Source organism: Leptodactylus fuscus, chromosome 3 (assembly GCF_031893055.1).
Source record: "Leptodactylus fuscus isolate aLepFus1 chromosome 3, aLepFus1.hap2, whole genome shotgun sequence".
NCBI classification, from domain to species: domain Eukaryota; kingdom Metazoa; phylum Chordata; class Amphibia; order Anura; family Leptodactylidae; genus Leptodactylus; species Leptodactylus fuscus.
In genome coordinates this window covers 33,630,857-33,652,030 of record NC_134267.1, presented here as the reverse complement: position 1 = coordinate 33,652,030, position 21,174 = coordinate 33,630,857, and the positions used below count along the sequence as shown (strand labels likewise).

The 21,174-nt window shown below is 41.5% G+C and overlaps 1 protein-coding gene across 2 annotated transcripts in view; it reads left to right on the top strand.

The window, feature by feature from the left end:
• Positions 1 to 21,174, top strand: part of KIF16B (kinesin family member 16B) — a 241,358-nt gene that overhangs the window by 147,037 nt on the left and 73,147 nt on the right. For both annotated transcript variants that reach the window (XM_075267378.1, XM_075267376.1), the window contains 3 exons: positions 231 to 389; positions 787 to 895; positions 6,086 to 6,136. In XM_075267378.1, the coding sequence (XP_075123479.1) occupies positions 231 to 389; positions 787 to 895; positions 6,086 to 6,136 (319 nt within the window). The remainder of the gene's footprint in view (positions 1 to 230; positions 390 to 786; positions 896 to 6,085; positions 6,137 to 21,174) is intronic.

Sequence of the window (21,174 nt, the reverse complement as noted above, 5' to 3'; positions counted from 1 at the left end):
GACCCCCTCCTCAGCAATATAACACTTATCCCTATCCCATATACAGGGTATAAATGTCTTCAATAAGCTAAAGGAGCATTCCTGTAATCCAGACAGTCTCAGGATTTTTACTTTCTGCCATGGATTGTTAGATACAATCTGTGATATATTTGATACGTTTTGGTTGTTTCTATTTAACTTAAGCATCCTTTTGGTTTTTTTTGCCAATATGGTGTATGGATCGTATGCAGATTATCTCAGGAAATCCAGCAGCTGAAGCAGAAGATACAAGTGACTGATCCACTTTCAAAAAACCTGTCAGGAGCCTTTGAAGAAAAGCCGTCCCTCGCCAACTCTCCAGCTAGCCCGGTGAAATCTCAGGCACATTTGCTCCAATTGACTGATGACAGGTATATAATCATATTTAAATCCTCTTCTAAGCAAGCATGGTAAAACACGGGCACAGCTATAATAACCACATATCGCGCCTGAATGCTTTTATCGGTTTAGGAAAGACTATTGTTGTTCCAGGTTGTACGCTAAAATAAAATATTATTGTAGTAAAAAATGTAATTTTCTCAGCTTTTAAAGTATTTATGTGATTATATCTAAATTGCCCGGTGCCAGTGCAGTAAGTGGATATTGCTGACAAATATGTCTTTTTGATTAAGTTTGCTTCTTTAAGACACTTTTTACAAGTGTAAATTGCTAGTTTTAAGTGTTCGAGAAAGCTTGTTCTGCCCTTATAGCCATTGAAGTGGAATTTAGTCTTAAGACCGTCTGATTAATGTATTTGTGGTTCCCCAGGATACATGCCTATATTGAAGAAGAAGTGCAGAGGCGGCTGCAAAATATTAATTTGCCAAGCGATGACATCAGCAGCCTGAGTTTATCCTTCTCTCCCGAGTCTGGAAAGGTAGATATTATAGAATTTATACTGCCTTGCATGAAAATATAATCTTCTCAAACTTTTTCATCTCTTAGGCTAAGGCTCCACGCAACTTTTTTTGTTGCAGATTGTGCAGCGGTTTTTTGAGCTAACGCCAAGAATGGCTACAAAATGAATGGAGAATATATAGGAAGTTCTTGTACTTCTACTTTCCGCTCAATCCACTCCTTGCTTTGGCTCAAAAAGCTGCAACAATTAAAAGCTGTGTTTCCGCAACGTGGTGCCATAGCCTTAATGTCGGGGCCTCACAGGACGTAAACGCCGCAATTCTACAGTGCAGGCAAAGTGGATGGGATTCATGCGAATCCCATCCCCACGTTGCGGAAAAGATTGCAGCATGTCAATTATATCTACAGAAACGCCGGCGACTTTCTCGTAGATATAATGTTAAGAGAAAGTCTGCCGAGGAAACCGCTGTGAACTTTCTCTTAAAAGCGCTGTGGAAAGAACCGCAATGCGTTCACGCATCGCTTTAGTGCTGCGGATACAGCCCGTGGGGCCTTAGCCTAAAGGGTTTTTCCAGGATCAACATTATGTCATAAAAATACCTTGCTTGGTGAACGTCCCTAAATTGTCCACCACTGCTTGAATGCATTTTCAACCCTCCATGATTCAGTCTGGCTCCCCAGTACTTGCCACACTTTATGTGGCACTTGTCATGAGATTCCTTGCACTTACTCACTATGCAGCACGAAACGTACACCACATAGCCTGCCCACTTCCTGGACACTGCTTGTGATAGGCTGTTCAACCCAAATCTGATATATAGACAGGGCTAGGACAGAACAAGGTACAACGTTCCCTATTGTGCTAACGTCTTGCCCGTTGTCTGTGGTAGGCCATTCACTGCTCTCTTGCTCCGGCCGACCACTTCCGTGGGAGGTGATGTCTGTTTAAAAAGAACCCATCATCATGACAACACTATAGTATTTACTGTAGAAGCTCTAAGATCTACTAAGTTAAAAGTTTTCTTAATATTGCACCAAATGCCCGTTTGGGCACACCATATAAATTATGTGTAAATATTGAAGTTATTGACCCAGGGCACCACATGAACAAATCTCTGATACCTTTAGAAAATGTGAGCTGAAAAGGAAAATTGTTCTTCATGACTTAACTTGCCCTTTGTCACCAGAACTGTGCTGAATTTTCAGACATTTTGTAGACTAGAGTGATGTTAGTTTTGTCCATTATCTTTACATGTTAAGGGACCTACTAAAGAGTAACTATCGGTATCTTTTTCCTCAAAAAATAAAAATAATACGAGTGAGTTTGAGAAACAATAATAATAATAAATAATAATACATTTTATTTATATAGCGCCAACATATTCCGCAGCGCTGTACAATTTATAGGGTTTAGATACAGACATACATAACAAAGAACGTCATTTCACACAATGGGACTGAGGGCCCTGCTCAAAAGAGCTTACAATCTATGAGGTAGAGGGGTGACACAAGAGGTAGCACTGATGGTCACTGATGGTAAACCAATCCCATAAACACCAGTCTGAGTGCGAATACCCTCTGCTGCAAACCAAATCAACCACCTTCATTTATTAGCTGCTATTAGATTTCTCATTAGACTGCTCATCCTTGGAGTCCATTTGTAGACGGAATCACTGCCTGTGGGATTGGGGATTCAATATCAAATAGTTATTGGTTGGTCTGTAGATCCACCAGTATAATCATCAGATGTGCTATGGAGTGGCTGAAATCTTGTGTTGTGTGTACAACTGCACTGTAGTAGTTCCAAACATCTTTAGGGAGCTGCCCCAGCCAGTGGATAGCTGCTGTTGAAAGCAAAACTAGAGTCCGGTGGTGTTAGTGGGTGACAGCACCGACACAAAGCTTTGGATCCCTGCAAGCTCTCCGTTGGACTCTAGTTTTAGATGTATCACAAAAAAAAAATCTTATTTTCTCCACTGGTCAGACTCCAGTCCTCTACTCCTTTGCCTCCTTTGCACTGATCACTCATTCTCAATTCACTGGTTAAATCCATCTTCAGTGAGGCAAAGAGGAAAATGGATAACAAAATACTTCTGCAGCCTATAAACATCTATAGATGGGATGGAAAGAGAGCAGGTGCACACAGAGAGACTAACACACACTGGTGCTTCTGCTGCTTCTAGTAAGTGTTTTATTTTACCCAAGAGCTGCATTGGCAGACCAGTAGTGTTGTATAACGGTATCCATACTATTGTTAGCTTAGCTTATTCTGGAAAGTTAAGAGTTAAAACAACTCTTTAATAATTACTTCCCCTTCTCTTTATCTAAATTAAAATAATAAGAAAGGGGGATTTGGAAATCTTACTATTTAGGGGGTGCATGTGGCCTTCATGTCGTTCCTCCATCAATATAGACATGCCTTCACATTGTTTTCTATGCCAAATATACAGCACATATACTGTTACGAAGCTTTAAAAGGTCACCCAGTTTAGTGTTCTGAAGATGAATTGACTCTCAAATTGACCCTCCCTCTACTTGTTGGAATTTTACTGCTGCCAATGTTACAGAATAGATGCCTATGCGCACATAACATAACAAAACTTCCGTAATGTAAGCGGAGTATAATACTGCTCATACACATTTAGGGGACTATAGGGTTATAGGTTGGACTTGATGGACTGATGTCTTCATTCAACCTCATCTACTATGTAATGCTTTTTAGTTAAGTTTTTTTTTTTTTTTTTTAATATATATCAACAAAATCTTTTAAATATTTCCATAGCTTTCGTGAACCTTCACTAGAGATACATAGACTGTATAGTCCTGTAGTTTTTTTCTACAGGAAATAATTTCATGCAAATAAATATTCTTCTCCTCTACAACAAAACTCCGCCACCCACGGTGCCATGGTGTAAACAGCATTTATTATTCTCTTTTGTAGCGGTCCTTGGGAGTATAATTTAGCATTAGAACATTGTCAAAAGTTCTTGGCGCTTTGAAATCTTTTCCTGACATTGCTCATAGGCTCTCGCTGCAGCTGGATTGAGATTTATATTAATAGATTTTATTTTCTGGCCTAAACTGCTCTTAAATTCTGTTACATTTTATCATTTGAGAGTCCAAATAGGAGTTGTTTTTGCTCGTTTCATAACAAGTGTTATCTGAGGATTCCACTTATCCGGGTGAATTGATAAATTCGGATAAATTGTTGTTTTCGAGATGAATTTCCCTTATTTTCTGCTTGAAAGCGGAGAATGTTAAAGGGACACACGTAAGTCACTTATTAAGTATTAAATAAGAGCCATCAGCTCGTGGAACCAAAGTTTGGGGACTCTATACAATGTTTGACATCCAGCGGAAATCTACAGTCGTGGACAAATGTTTTGAGACTGTAGTTTTTGGTTTTCACAGTTTTGCTGCTTTAGTGTTTTTAGATTTTTTACTATGTTTTTATGGTATTCTGAAGTAGAATTCTAAACATTTAAGTTATAAGTTTTCACATTTCTATTGATAAATGTATAAAGTTTATGGAAAGACTCAATAGTTATGGTGTTGATCCTTATTTTTCAAGACTTCTGCAAGTCTCCCTGGCGTATTGAATATTGGCTTCTGGCCCAAATCCTGTCTGAAGACAAGCCTTGCACAACTTCTGTGTTTGTGTTTGTTCATCTGCTTTTTGAAGATTGATCTCAGGTTCTCAAGGAGATTGAGATCTAGGGAGTTTCCTGGCCATGAACTCAAAATGTTAATATTGTATTCATCTAGCCACTTGGTTACCACTTTTGCGTTGTGATGTAGTGCTCCATCATGGTGGGAAAAAAAAAAAACATTGTTCATCATTAAATTGCTCCTAGATGGTTGGGACAAGTTGCTCTTGGAAGATGTTAAAATACCATACTTTATTCAAGGCGGATTTTTGAGTGAGCCCACTCCCTTGAACAGTGGCGTAACTAGGAATGGTGGTGCCCATGGCAAACGTTTGACGTGGGGGCCCCCATCCCCCACTGATCCTCTCATCTGGAGACCCCAACCAACTTTTTAGACATCAGCGTTTAATAATCGGAGATCCAGGGGAGGATACAGACATTAAAAACACTGCTGTTTACTTCTCCTGGGCTGTGGCGTACTCCCTGCTGATGTCAGACATTTTCAATGATGGACCAGATGTCACTTGAGCTGGGGCTTGTGTCCCGACACATAAGAACGCAAGCCACCGCCCACGTGGCGTCTGAGACGTCACCCAAGTAGGCCTGAAGCCTTCCAGACCCCAAAGAGCTAAGTAACAGTGTTTTTATGTTGTCTCACCTTCCCTGGGTCTCCAATCTTTATACTCAGGGGTGTGAAAAGACCCCCCCCCCCCAAGTATAAGGAAAATGGTGTTTGTGGGGTTCAAGGGCCTGCGGCCTTACTTGCTGATTCTGGTTCCTGCTTGCATCCGCGGAAGGGGAAGCACCAGCAGCCGTGAGCAGTAGCCCGGATCGGTAAGTAAATAGGGCCCATTACGTGCTGGAGTTACTACAGCAGGTAATGGCCTATGAAAAAAAAAATCTGCAGTGGTAGCGGCTGCCACCGGTCCCCCTAATTTCACGGGCCCTGTGGCAGTCACTACCACTGCTATCCCAGTAGATATGTCCCTGCCCTTGAATGAAAGACAACGCCACACATGCATGGTCTCGGGTCGCTTTACTGTTGGCCTGACACAGGACTCTTGGCAGTGCTCACCCATTTTTCTCTGTGAATTCTTTGAAAAGCCCCTTCTCTCCAAGAAAAACATCATTGACAGTCTGACATTCTGCTAAAAGTATAGTGATTGGATGTCATATGACTGGGGTAAAGTTATTTTCTCTGATCAAGCCCCTTTCAGACTGTGAGGAACATCAGGAAGAATGATGGTCTGGAAAGGAAAATGTGAGCACTACCATGAGTCCTGTGTGGGGGCAACAGTAAAGCATCCTGAGACCACTCAACGGCCCTCAACCACTCCGCTTGAAGTGCTCTCTGTTGTGCTGATAAGGATATCAGTGCGGTGCTCCCCCCAAAACTTTTTTTTAGTTCGTTGACAGGCGCACTACAGTAGGCCCCCATACTCTACCCTATAAAATACACTAATATGCCAGACTAATCATATTGTTAACTCTACCACTAGCTTGGACTGATATAGTTTTATGTTTATCTGGCTGTATTCTTATTTGTGTTTATTGCATTTTAGGGGAATGACAGTTATCTGAACGGAATTGATCAAAGAAAAATGAAGTATGAGGTATGTACCCATTTATCTGTTTGTCTTTGGTTAATTTGCATGCCTAGTGATTGGTGGTAAGACGATAATTAATCGACGTATAGTCATCCTTTATTTGTAACAGCATTAGTTTCAAATGACTCGTTAAGGTTTGGGACACCTTTAGTGATATTGGACGATGCTATGTGCTATAACAGATAGATAGATAGGAGATAGATATTGTTTTTTTTTTTTAATTCACTCACTTATATAAACAAAAATAATAAAATAAATATATATATGTTTTGGGTTTTTTTTATGTAGATTGTGAGCCCCATATAGGGCTCACAATGTACATTTTTCCCTATCAGTATGTCTTTGGAGTATGGGAGGACTCCAGCGCTGCAAGGCCGCAGTGCTAACCACTGAGCCACCGTGTTGCCCCCAAAAATAATAATTTTTGTATAGCAACTTGGGAGGTACCCTGAGCGTCATATTGGAAGGTCCCCTCCTCAGAACAATCCTCTATGAGCCCAAACAATAAGCCGCTCGGTATCAGTACCTCAAGTTCTGGCAGACGCATCCCCCATTCATTTGAATGGGTTCCATGTAATACTATATTTCCATTGTAGTGGCCTCAACAGGGAAAATGCCTGGCTGGCTGCAGCATCCCTGAGCAAAATCAGTTGTTTTCCAGGGGTGCCAGGAGTATTTGCCAACCCCATGGAAATAGCTATTGTACAATGTAATGTCTACCACCAGTGGCCACCCATTGATTTTAGAGTAGTTGCTACCTATCTAATGTGTACCATGGCTCCCAGGCTGTGTTGAACTTTCTTGGCTGGTTCAGTTGTGGGTCACATCTGAGCAGTGCTGGTAGTTTTTGGCAGCCCCTTGTCCATTAGATTTTCATGCACATTGACTGAGAAGAATGTGCATATTCCTGGAAACCAGTGGTTTAGCCGTCAGTGGGAACCATAAGGACATCTCTATTGTTGTACGATATTCTCCTTATTAACTAGTTGTGGACAAATTCAGTTTAGACATAAGTTGTCTATGTGAACAACAGCTTTTGAAGTTGCAGAAGTAGTAGTTTTCTGATTCGGTTTTTATAGCCAGCTTTCATTTTTATATAGATCATGTCCATCTGTTTATTTGGATGTGACTTCCAAGTCACTTCTGCCATGTTGCTGTACACACTGTACGTGGCGATGTAGTTTTGGCCATGCCATTTGGTGCTAAATGTTTTTTGTCGACCATGGCAAACATGGCCATGGATACATCTGGTGGTGTCTAGGGTTGAGCCGATCTTGAGATTTCAAGATTGATTTTAAAATCCGATTTCCGATCATTTTCCAGCCGATCTCGATCCTGATCGCAATCGTGAAATTTGCTCTATCGCCGATCGGAATCCAATCTTTTCCGAACCCGATCCTCAACCCTAGTCAATGCTTCTCTATGGGAAAAGTCACTTTTAGAGTTGAGCCGATCTTGAGATAACCTCCGATCTCGATCCCGCTGGAAAAGATCGGGTCGGAATTCCGATCGCGATCGTGAAATTTACTCAATCGCTGATCGAAATCCGATCCCGATTGTGTCCCTGAAATGACAAAAAAGTGTGACCAGTGTGTATTCGTTCACATCACCATCACTACTGATCCCAGCTTGTAGGGAGACGAATATCAGCATATCGTTAGATTGTTGATTTATTTTTTTAAATTTTTTTTGGAAGACCTTTTTGTCACGTTACCGGAATAGAATTGTCCGATTCTTTGTATTTACACAATACTGTTCATAAATAAAGTGATGAATTATGGGTAATTTCTAAATCCGCACCAATCACACAATGATCGCTTCGCTGGAAATAAATATGTGTGCGTATGAAGGAAATAGTCGATTGTTTCCTTTCTTTAACATTTTAACAGAAAGTACAACATCCTCAGGCAACTCGTAGAAAGATGTCTATTCCCCAGATCGCAACCGTATCCTCACCGCCTACAAGACAAGGCAGAACCATGTTCAATGAAAGACAGAATCTGAATCCTGTGACTGCTAATTTATATTCCTTCTTCACACAAAAATGTTCTGACTCTCAAGAGAAACATTTGAAGGAAGAGAATGAGAAAGGGAAAAATAGATCATCCATTAGTGAATATTTTGACTTTCTGTCTGACACAGAACGTGAACCAAGTCACCTTCTCGGTAGAAATCTCCCGAACAGCAAATACGCTCATCAAAATATCTCATCTGCTTCTCAGCAAATTCCTGCCAAGACCAAAGGGAAGCATTTAGAAAGTGTGTCTAGTGACCGCGATTTCTTGAAAATGGAACCTGACCGGACTTTGTTCCAGCAGATGTCCTCCTCCGAGATGAAGACGCTTGATAATGAGCAACCCGAGTGCAATGATATATTTCACTGTAATCTCTCGGAGACCAATATGCTTCCTGAAAATGATTTAAAGGAGAACAAGAGTGTCTGCCCAACTCACCAGGGTATCCTCCAAGAGCCTCATGCTTACCAGCGTGACTCTGATCTGAGCAGCGATAGCTCTTTGTGCCAAGATACAACACATTATAAATACAGTTTGCAAAATCTTTTTAGCAGGTTTTCTTATCTTTATAAAGAAAGGCAGCTGCCAACTCTACAAAATGTTATTAAGCAAGCTAAGGGATTATGTAGCGTGCAGGCAAATAGTGTCCAGAATCTTCCAGGACTCTCTCTTATTAAAGATTTGCCATTAGTAAATTTTTTACCTCTAACAAAGTCAAACCAGAAATGGGACGAAGCCAAAGTTCTGGCGCCACACGAGAAGAAGGTGAAAATCTACAGCATTTGTCCATCGAGTACAGACCACGAGAAACTAATGCTGTTTGAGCTTTCTCGAAACGTGGAGACAGATGTTGATAGAGCCCACCAGGTTTCTAAGTATGAAGATGTTGAGACAGATAACATCTCTTTCTTGCCACGTACATTTTTGAAATTCCCAAATAAAGTTCTGGAACTAAGAAATTGCCATGCAGATGAAATTCTAGACCACTTCCTCGCAACTGTGCCAAACCTTGGTATTAAAAAATATGAATGTAGCTGTGTCTACTGGCTCAGTGTTGGTAACAAGAGTCACCCAGAACCTCGACATGCCTGTTTACTCTTGTCCACATCGAACCTTAGCTTTATTATATTTTCAGAAACTGAATCAATGTCTCTTTTTACTCTTCCGTTCAATTGTTTGGAAGAGCTTCACGTTGGTTTTGGAGGACATACCGTGCAGCTCCTTGGCCCCTTTGAGGAGTCCCCCGTGACTATATTTACATTTGATGATAGCTGTACGCTCCGACTATGTCAACTCTTTACAAAAATGCAAGTGACTGATTCAGATTATACCGAGTATTGTACTCATCCGCTCTTGAGTAGGGATCTGATGGAGCTGTCAACTGACTGGAATGCGGATCTCTCTGACCTTGTCTTCCCTAATGGTTTTAAAGTGACTTGTAACTTCAAGAGCACATTAGCTGATGTGGCTTATCTCCTACATGAAAACACAAATGGCTCAAAACCACCATTAGGAGATATGCGTTTGTTGCTTTACACCTCTGTCAAGGTAGAACATAAGCATGGGCAGTGTTCATATAGGTCACTGGCGTTAACTGATATATCCATTGCACTTGTACATGATGGGGGTTTTCAAGTAAACTTGGACCTCTTGAATCCTTCATCTTCTCATGTTGAGCAGATAAAGTTGCATTCTCTCAATGATGTGAAATGCATTATCTTAACAGACCGGAAAGATTTAACCAAAATCACCATTGTTTTTTCTGATAAAAACAAGGAATGTGACAATGAAGTGGACGAAAATGAATTACTTTCGGTTATTTCTCACTCGGCTCTAAGAGAAAATTTGCCTTTAACTACAGATGTGTGGAAACTGACGCTAAGCTCTTATAAACACGCACTTTTTCTGATAAGGTCCTTAACGTTTTAGCTGTAGGAAAATATACCAGATTAAAAATTTTTGGTGGTGCGGAACAGCTTTGGATTTTTGCTTTTATATTGGACAAAGAGGATTTTTTCTATTGATATATTAGATTACTTTGATAAAGTAAGCTTTATCTGGACATGAAGGGGTTATTTTTTAGATAAAAAGAGAAGTTGTTTTAAAATGTCAGAAGTTATTCTTTAAAGGGTAAAGTTGAAATATCTGATGGTTAGTCTGTTCTATGGCTGTATCAGTTTTCATACATGGAGTACAGATTTTCTGCTGATAATAGCCCCATTATAGATGCAGCACATTTTGCATTTCTCACTGAGGCGGGGGGGGGGGGGGTCTACAATACAGAGTGGTCCGCCCCTCCCTCTTCTATTACTACTGCTCTGTTTACATATAATTCTGCCAGAAGTAACAGTAAAATAGCAAGCATATGGCTTTGAAAAGCCCAAATGACTATAATACTGGATATTCAAGGACTCCAAATCCATTTTATGATGCAGCTAAAAAGATCCCAGGCAAAGAAAAAAAAAGAGAGAGGTCTGAACACAATAAGTAAAGTTGCATACTGTATAAAATCCCTTCAGTCAGAAGTATAGATGGACTGTGTACGCTCGCTGTCAGCTGGGAGAAGCTGCTGACTCCTCTCTGAACAGTGTAAAGGCAGGGAGCACAGAGCAACAGATCTGTATACAGACATGCAGAGGCTGTGAAGAAAGACCTCATCCTCCCCTTCCACTTCCAGGAAGTGTGTCTTGGGCCTGTTGGTTTTTAAAGATGGAAAGCTACAAATGTAGTATAATCGGAGACCCAATGGGGGATACAAACATAAAAAATACTGTTACTTACCTATCCCCGTCTCCGCTGCACTCCCCGCTGAAGTCAGCCATTTTCAATTACGTTTGGACATCACATGGCCCGGGCCTGCGTCACGAATCGTATGGATGCAAACCCCGGTCATATGACGTCAGGGACATCACACTAGTAGGCCTGAAGCCTGCCCAGAGAGGTAAGTAAACGGGGTCTGTTACTGGCTGGCCTTTTTAAAAAAACATTAAGGGGCCTGGCAACAGCTGCTACCACTGCTACCTCAGTACTTACGCCACTGAGAAAGACCTGTCCCCTTCTCTCTGGTATCTTCAGCCTGATGGTTTCTAAAGACAGAACTTCCCCGGTAACAGGGAGTGAGGAAGAAACTAAAAAGGAGGGAGACATGTAGTGGCAGGGACCTTTTTCAGGCAGTAAACTGCATCAATTTTAAATACAATGCATTACATTGTGGTCCAGAATCATATGCTGTATTAAATATGACTAAGTTGTCTGAAAAGTTAGTGACCATTTAATCTTTGAACAGCTGCCTTTTATTTTGGAAAGGACCACTAGTACTATCTCTACTTACACAACTGTGCTCTGTTTAAAAAAAACACAAAAAACCCCCGCTCTTCTAAATTATGTGTTCAATTCCCCTTTTGCTTTGTATCTGTGAATATTATGTCTTTTATACTTTGCTTTGTCCCAGTACATTGACACATTTAGATCTGACATTGTAATGAATAAAATATTGATTGGGGAATAATCACGTTTTCTGTATTTTATTGTATTTCTTCTTCATATTTTGCTGCCTTTAAAATTACCAGCCTTTTATATACTGATTCATAGACTTGATTTGTAATGGCAGTCTACAGCTATGCTTATAATATTGGGTTTCTTATTATCTTCCTATGTTATTATGTAACATGTTTTCCTGGATGAAAGCTTATCATTTATTATTAAATGAACCTTTTCTATATATATGTTCATACAAGCCATTATTGCATTTCCTATACCAATTACCCTTGGATACACAAATCTCTGTAGACTGAGAATTTACTTACAGTTTCCAACAGCATTTTTATGTACCCCTTGTGTATATTACATGTTTTTATGTGGCTATAGTCTTTAAATGGATTGTCCTGCTGCTTAAAATGAAAGCCCTAGGATGGTTTGAGAAATATACTCTCCGATCCGCTTCTGCTACTTCTTCCAGGACTTTGCGTGTTTCTCAGAATGGAGAAATTCGGACCAAAGAATATGGACCACGCAGATCCAAATTGCGAAAAAACCAAAATAATTTTTAGTTCCAAAACTGGGATGAATCTAACACACAACGCGTTTCGGGGAGTTACAGAATACCCCTTTATTAAGTAGATAGGACATTGTAATGGGGGCCCACCCATCAGGATTCTGGTGGGCCAGACTAACACTTGTTGAGAGCGATCAGGAAGTAGAGGCTGGTGGGGGCCTTGGGAAGATGAGTATTGTGTTTTTTGTTTTTAAATTAATTCTGTATTTTTTTTGTTTTTGTTTTTACACTCCCCAATCCCTTTTTCTGGATACCATGTTGAAAAAAAATAGGAAAGAAAAAAGTTTACCTTAGGGTGCATTCACATTACGGATATGGTGACTGATTCTGAACGTTAAAACACGTTCAGAATCAGCGCGTATAAAATAGATCTCATTCATTTCAATGGGAGCCGGCATACGAGCGCTCCCCATTGAAATGAATGGGCTGATTTTTACTCTACGAGTGCTCCCATTTAAATGAATGGGATCTGCTTTATACGTGCTGATTCTGAACGTGTTTTAACGTTCAGAATCAATCACCGTATCGGTAGTGTGAATGCACCCTTAGATTGGTACTGAGCTCCCACAATGTGATTTTTATTTTTTTGAATGTGAATTATCAGCTCAGGCTCTGGTGTACCGAAGGGATTTGAGCACTGCGCACACCTGCGGAATTGTGAATGTGAACAGGCTAAAAGACCTGCTGTAATTTAGGATCAGGGCGCCATAAATAAAGCACATTTCGATACAATTTACATAAAAAGATGAGCAAGTGGTTCAGCATTTTCAAAGGGGCGAACTTCTACTTTCAAAGTTACATTTTTTGGATGTAAAAAGAAACCTAAATCAACAAACTGGAATTAAATCACAAATTATATTGAATTACTTTCGTACTGTGTTAGATTTACATTGTAATTTTACAATTTAGCTCACATACTGAAAAAGCAATTTTCATATTTGAGGAACCTGAATAGAAATCATCGGTTTATGACCGTAATTGGGCAGTGGCACAAAGCCATTGGGTTCAATCCAGATAAGAGGCATATTGCGGTCCATTAGTACAATCAGTCTTTCCTCCTAGGGTTACTACATGGTGTTTAGGGCTTGTTTCTGGACGACGCTATGACTTTGGTCATATGGTGGTGGGCAATAATGTTTTGGCTGCTAAACTTTTAGAAGAATAACTGTGTGAGACCAAATGCCATGTTAATGTTGATGGCAAACTGATGATACCAGCAAAAATACAACTTTCTATCACACTATGTGACTTGAGTTCTGTCATCTTTTCCGTATGCTGTGGGTGGGTGTATTCGAGGAACAATGTCTTGCGTCAGTGACCAGATAGACCTTTATAAGGGGAGGTCCATAAACACTCCCCTGTCCTGACGACTCTTTTCTGTAAGCCCTATTGGGACATGTAGACTACATAGAGGGGGATACTCTACAAAAGTGACTATGGGCTGTTTCGGACCCTCTACCTGGAGCAGAGTGTATGCATGTATAGCATTTCGGTGACTGCAGTAACTAATCACTGGCCTCCGTTATCCCAAGCCATACATGAAAGCGTCACAGACAATGTGGTTGAACTTGAAGTCAACATTGCAAGGCCAGAGGGGCCTAATGAAGCGGCTGTAGTTTTAATGGGTAAATCAAATTTTTGATTTTTTTTTTTTTTTTTTTTTTTTTTTTTTAAATACCATTTTTCTCTTAAACACTTTTCCTAAAATCTCATGCAACTTCTTTGAGGAACCTAACGCCTGGTGCTTAGTTAATCGCACAAAACCTACTTTTGGGGCAATTTTTGGAGTGTTGGGCCTATAGTAAAAATCAGAATGTAAATACCTCCTAATGCATACTATATTGATGCTCCTCGAAAGCACCCTCCATGATACAGAGACGTTCCAACCTTCCTACTTTTTTAGGCTGAGACCCCACATTTCAGAAAAACTTGTTTCTTCCACATTTCGCTGTGTTTTTTTGAGCCAAACCCAGGAGTGGATATAAAAGGAATGGAAATATCTAGGAAGTTCTCCCTTCTGCTCAATCCACTCCTGGCTTTGGATCAAAAGCCACAGCAAAATCTACAACAAAAAAGGAGGCTTTCCGCAACGTGGGGCATTAGAGAAATTTAACTTTGATATCATTCCACTGCCTATTGTTTTTTGTCAATGCTGTGTCTTTGTAGTGAGAGGTTCGGTCTCCAACATGAGCTACCCTGCCCCGTGTATTAGTAGTATCTGGTTACATCCACACTGGGAAAATTTATCAACCCATCTGCACCAGTTTTCTGAGATGTGTGATAATGGGGTGTATCTTTGGCGCGCAACTCTTTCTTCTGCCACCTCACCCATTGTGAGCCTCACTCATTACTTCGGATATGTTTATGGACATGGACACCTTGGCCCAATGTGTTTGTTATAACTCAGAAGAGTCTCTTAATAATTCAGGTGTACCTCAAGCCAGTGGCGTAACTACTGTGGTAGCGGCTGCCACAGGGCCCGGGACATTAGGAGGCCCGGTGACAGCCGCTACTGCTGTGTTTTTTTTTTGTTTTGTTTTTTACGGGCCCTATTTACTTACCGATCCTGGCTGGGCCGGGATCGGTAAGTGGCCCCACAAACACTATCATTATACTCGAGGGTCTTTGCAGATCCCCGAGTATAATGATCGGAGGTCCGGGAGAGGTAAGAAACATAAAAAATACTGTTACTTACATCTGCACGATCCTGCCAGGCCTCCTTCCTAGTTGTCTGACATTTCTGACATCACATGAACCCAGCCTGCGTCCCGGGTCATGTGACGTCCGACGTCTTTAAAGAAGGACGGCAGCGGAGGCCGACAGCGTAGGAGCTGGGGGACAGGTAAGAAACAGTAGTTTTTTATGTTTTTATTCCCCCAGGTCTCCGATTATAATACTCTGGGGTCTGAAAAGACCCCAGGGTATAATAATTGTTTATGGGTGTCCACAGTGGGACATAATAGTGTGTGCAGGGGCCACTGTGGGACATAATACTGTGTGCAGGGGCCACTGTGGGACATAATACTGTGTGCAGGGGCCACTGTGGGACATAATACTGTGTGCAGGGGCCACTAAGGGACATAATACTGTGTGCAGGGGCCACTAAGGGGCATAATAGAGCGCACAGGAATGCGGAGGAGGGGGTCGGTCGAGGTCTTCAGCGTCTGTTGGGAGGGGGAAGGCCACCATTCCTAATTACACCACTGCCTCAAGCCATTTACAGAGGCCATTATTAAGACTGTCATAGGAAACGCCAGTCTTAATAAGTTTCCCCCCACGGTTTGTTTTTATTGTACCACTGAAATGAAATATGATGGTTAAAATGGGAATTCTGTTATTAAGGGAATTTTTTGTTTGTCGCTATGATCTTCTGCTGGATCAGAAAGGCATAAGCAGCGTGAACATTGTCTTACTTTGTTTTGCTATATGTAGGCTTTGGTTTTACCGGTTATCCTAGCTCTTTAACTGAAAAATAATCTGTGTGTGAGAGAGACTGTAAATTTTGCAGGAGTTATCAAACATTGGATTTATGACTTGCTGGGTAAAGTTTTAGAGCTTTTATTCTTAAAACAAAGTTTGGAATGTGTTGGTTCCCTGGAGCTGGATGCGGGTGTTCGAAGGTTTCTGAGATATGTAGCTTTTATGTGGAGCTAAGGAGAAAATGGGAAAATGAAAAGATGACCTCGGGTCATGCAGTACAGAGCTGACATATTGCATTCTAGCCAGTGGGCGAGATAGCCTCAGCTTCTTTCTAATGGGAGAAATCAACATCTAAAACATTAACTACCTCTTGACACCGAGATTCCCCCCGAGATTAAAAACAAATAAAATCTATTTCAGTCCCTCAGCAGCGCAATGTTCTTACCCTCTATATAAATACAATGAAGTGGTTTTTTCCTGAATAACTCTTCGGTCATTTATTTTTCTGTATTTATTCAATAATACGTAAATTGCGTGATTCATTCTCCGTACTTCTAGCTTTCAAGTAATCAAATGCGGCGTACAAACCGGTAAGAGAAACATTAAAATCCGTTCTGCATTTGCAAATTGTGCAGAAAAGGTTTTTGTGGGGGGGGGGGGGTTTTGGTTAAAACTATTTTTATTGGTTTTAATCAGGTTGAGGTTTTTTATTTTGTTGTAGTGATTTTCTTATTAACCCCTCAGAACACACAAGTTTTTGGATAGTATTTGTTTCACCACAGAGTAGAATGTTTACCATGTGCTATATAGACACCATATTTTATATTTTATTGTACGCTTAAGTAGGTGAAAGGCGCCGACTCCAAGTATGTAATATTTTTATTTATTTATTTTTTTAATTCTGGTACTCAATGGAATTCCAAAAATATTGGTACATAAATTGGCCACACACTGAAGCACTTAGGCTTGGGCTACAGGGTTACTATGACTGCCAATCAAAAATTTCCATGTTGCCCTGCATCTCCTTCACCATTGTGAGGTTGCATTGACTACTACTTCTAGATGCAAAGATTTTGCGCACTTTTTCAACTAATAGTTGCTGTCGCAGCATCCTCATGGTCAGAGTATGTCACTTACATTGGTGAAAGATACACAGGGCAACAAAGCATGTTTGGTCATATGGTGGGGATCAAAATCACTACTTAGCCCTAGCCATAGAAGTCATCTCCACTATATGTCAGGGGTATGCTTTTATATCCAGCTCATGGATCCTTTGTGGACTGACTGCCGTGGAATTAAAATGAGTATCAAGATAAAAATTGCATGTTCGGGATCAGCGGTTAAAGGGGAAAGGGGCATTCAATAGTGACAGATTCCTTCTAGGGAACAAGTATCAAAAACAAGGCCTGTGGGCAAAATGTTTCATGACTCCACGGCCCAGGGCCGCGTCTACAATGAGACAATCTGAGGCGATACCCTGAGTCGGAGCTTCATGACCTGAACTGGGGGGCAACATTCTTTTTCGTAATTGGGCGCTACCTATTGTGTTATTGCAATAGGTAGCAGAAAATAATTTACTCACCTATCCATGCTCTTGTATAAGCAGCACTGCAGGTTGCGTCACAATGCTGAAGAATGCCAGAGTATTGCATAGTGGCGTTCTTCAGTGTATGGTACAGCGCTAGTCATTTACTGTGTGGGGGCAAAAACAGGGGGCCATATTACGTGGTGTAGGCTAGGACGCCACGTTCGGTGACATCACTGTCTTTGGCTGGAAGGTCCCCAATACTTTATAGCTGGGGATTGCTGTGCGCCTTCCAGACAGAACAGCTATAGGGGTCACAGCAGTCGCCCCTTGGGATCAGACGCACTCAACACACTACTCTCTCCACGTGTAGGGAATTTATACTTACCTCTTCTTCCTACAAAGCTCTGATGTGGCACCCAGCTGTGCAACTCTTCTAATGTCCTTGGGGCCATGCTGTCTCTATGGTATCACTTGTGGTGCCATACTGCAAGTTATAGGGTTTCCAGAAGGACAATAGAAGAGATGCATAGATGGGGCATCACATCGATGCTTTGCAGGAAGAAGAGGCAAGTATGAAATTCACCAGAGTTGTGTGGCCTGGACTCTATGTAATGTCATTTGGGGTGAGAAGAACGATTACCTGTGGGGGATCACCAATATCTATGTTGGAGGAGGGTGGCAGTTAGGACATTATTACATATAGGCCGCAAGATAATTAGGACATTATTACCTATGTATATTAACATCAGCCTGTGGTTTCCTTCATCGGGCTATAAATATAACTACACATAACTGGCAGAGCTACATATATACAGTCACAGAATTACTAACAGCCCTAAGGCTGATGTGTGCTGGTAAGTGGTGGACTCGGCATGGCAGTTCAGTTCAGCTGAGCCAGGTTTGGGCCAATAATGGTAGGTTCATTCACCTTAAGCAGTTTGGATAATAATTTGGTGGGGTCTTTTTCCCTAAATTCCTTTCCAGACGCCAGACTTATGGAATCCATGGCAGAAGCTGACGCAGAGTTTTGGCTTTCCACTGTGGGGCTGCGCACTCAGATAAAATTAGCAGAATCTTTCACCAGGGGTTTTGCATTAGAATCAGCCACAAAATCTTCTCCAAAACTGAACTTTCTGTCCGTTTTTGTAGCCAAATTTGTGGTGGAATCGACCTCAAAATCGGATTAAAATTTCTCCTTTTGAACTTAGCTAAAGACCAGTCCTGCACGGCAATTTTGGCTGTGACTTCCATAATTCATTGGACAATTTTTTCACTGGTGGTAGTGAATGTAGTCGCATTGCAACTCTTAGTGTGCCATGACTGCATCACAAACAAGTCATGCAATATTTGACTTTTGTGTAGCTAGAAGTCATGGTCTATTCACTAACAGTTGTGGACAAAATCGCCAATTAGCGGGCGTTCACACTACTGTTGGTGTCCGAAGCTACTGTCTGTTCAAGATTTTAGCAATGGACACTAGCTGTGTCCGTTACAATTACCATTCATTTCAATGGGATTTTATCTGTTGTCCTTTAGTGTCCCTTTGTTTCCTTAAGCGTCTGTTTACAACCATGTCCATTTTTACATGCAGGACTTTTCTGTCCATTTGAAAAAAGTTTCTGTTTTTTTTTTTTTTTTTTTTAACATTGGGTTCTACGGGCAACGGACAATAACTGATAGCCATTACAGATGAGCGAACACTAAAATGTCTGAGGTTCGAAATCCGATTTGAACAGCCGCACACTGTTCGACTGTTCGAACGGATTTCGAACCCCTTATAGTCTATGGGGGGAAATTCTCGTTTCAGGGGTATGCAAAATTCGATAAAATTATATTTACCAAGTCCACCAGTGACAGTCGGGCTGGATACTCCTTGAAGTCTTCTCCTGGCGCAGCGCCCCCGCGGCGTCTTCCGGCTGGAATTCGCTCTGCCTAGGCAGAGCCGACTGCGCATGCGCGGTCGGCTCTGCCCGCCCAACGCCTGAGCAGAGCCGACTGCGCATGCGAGGACATGCCCGTGCATGCGCAGTCGGCTCTACCTAGGCCGGATGCCTAGGCAGAGTGAATTCCAGCCGGAAGACGCCGTGGGGACACTGCACGGAGAAGACTTCTAAAGTTTCTGCATCGAACCTTAAACTTCGAACAGCTAGTAGTGTTCGATCGAGTACGAGTATTTCGAATACCGTAGTATTCGATCGAACATCTACTCGGTCGAACCTTACTCGCTCATCTCTAATAGCCATCAATGAGGCCGGGTTCACACCTGCGCCCGGTCTCCGCTTTGCAGCTTTCAGTCTTCTGCCCGAGAAACTGGACAGGAAACCGGCAGTCAGTTTTCAAACCCATTCATTTGAAGTGTCTGCCCATGAGCATCTTCTGCCTCTCCGCGGCAAAACCGTTTTTTTAATCGGACATGCAGGACTTTGTGTCCGGTTAAAAAAAATAAATAACTGTTTGGCCGCGGAGACCAGAAGACTCTCATGGGCACTCGGGGGTGGATACTGACTGTCGGGATTCTGTCTCCTGTCCAGTTTCTTGGGCAGAAGACAGAAACCCACAAAGCGGAGATTGGGTGCAGATGGGAACCCACGCTCACTGTCCGTTTGTGTCCATTATGATAGGTGTCTATTTTTTTTATTTTTTTATTTTTTTTTTTTGGGGGGGGGGGTGTTTAAAACAGACACCTGAGTGGACACCAATGGTAGTATGAACCCGACCTAAGACTAAGCCTAGATTGGACCATGTAAAACCGGCGTTAAGGGTCCCAATTTTAATACCGATACACCCAAGCCTAAGAGTTTTATAGCAGCCAATAAATAAACTTATTACTTGCATGTAGGTCATTTATTGGACCTCATTCTGACTATAAATGACTCCCATCCACATCCAATATTGCTCCAGAAATTTGAGAAGCGACCTGAGCGCCTCTTGGAATAACTATAAAAGCACATATTAAGTCTGCAGCTTGTGGTTTTCTAATACGTAGCCTAGTTAAGGAGAAAATAGGATAAAATGTGCGCAAAAATAATATAGTCATTTCTCCAAGGCTAATGCATTCACCTATCTGCAGGCCGCAGAAGTGCTATATCATCCTTCATAATTATTCATCACTGAAACACAGGATGGATAGCAAAGTGTCAGTGTCTCGGCTTGATAGAAAGATCCATTGCTGCTTAAATTATTCTCCCTATCTTTTACCGCACACCTGGGCTCCAGATATCAGGCGTCCGCTGCGACGAGTGCCTTGTGATATCCACACTGATCCTGTGTGTGTCATTTTGTCGCCGTATGGCTGGACTCTGGAGGCCAGTCCTCCTTTGTAACAACCTTCCCAGCCGACACTTAGACCCCTAACAAGACTCCAGGCAACATGACATGACTCGAAGCCCGGCACAAGCGTCACATTAAGATTGATGCTACCTTACCTGAGTTACCGTGTAATGGGAAATGTGCCTAAAACATATTCACACGTAATGACTGTAAAAATATTAAACACATAAATCTATCCAGGTAATAGTCATTTTTATAACTGGGATGTGCTTATTTTAGATTAATTTAGAAGAAATAGTTCATCTTGTGAGATGTTATTCTACCTTAATATATAAAGTGTCAGCGAATGAGGAATAATCCTTGTCATTTGGTTTCTAAATTATATCATTGGATGGGTATCAGGAGCGGAGGAATAATTTATTTTTCTTCCATCATAAGGTCCATTAACAGTACATCTCATCTGGTCTATTGCAGGAAGGTATAATTGACTGCCTCTAATGCGAATTGTATCCTATAATTTATTTATTTTTTTGCTCCCTGCACACAAGAACCCTACAGTAATATCAATGGCATAATTTTAGCAGGATTCAGATGCCTGCCATGTATTAGGTTTTGTCCATGTCTTTGTCGGAGGGTCTGTCAGGAGCCTTCGTGACAGATTGTGTGGTTTATAAAGGAGAGCCGAGCTGTATGAAGTTCTGCTTTTTGCCATCAAAATGACAGACCCGACAGAGCAGGGAGGAAGCCTCTGGCAGTA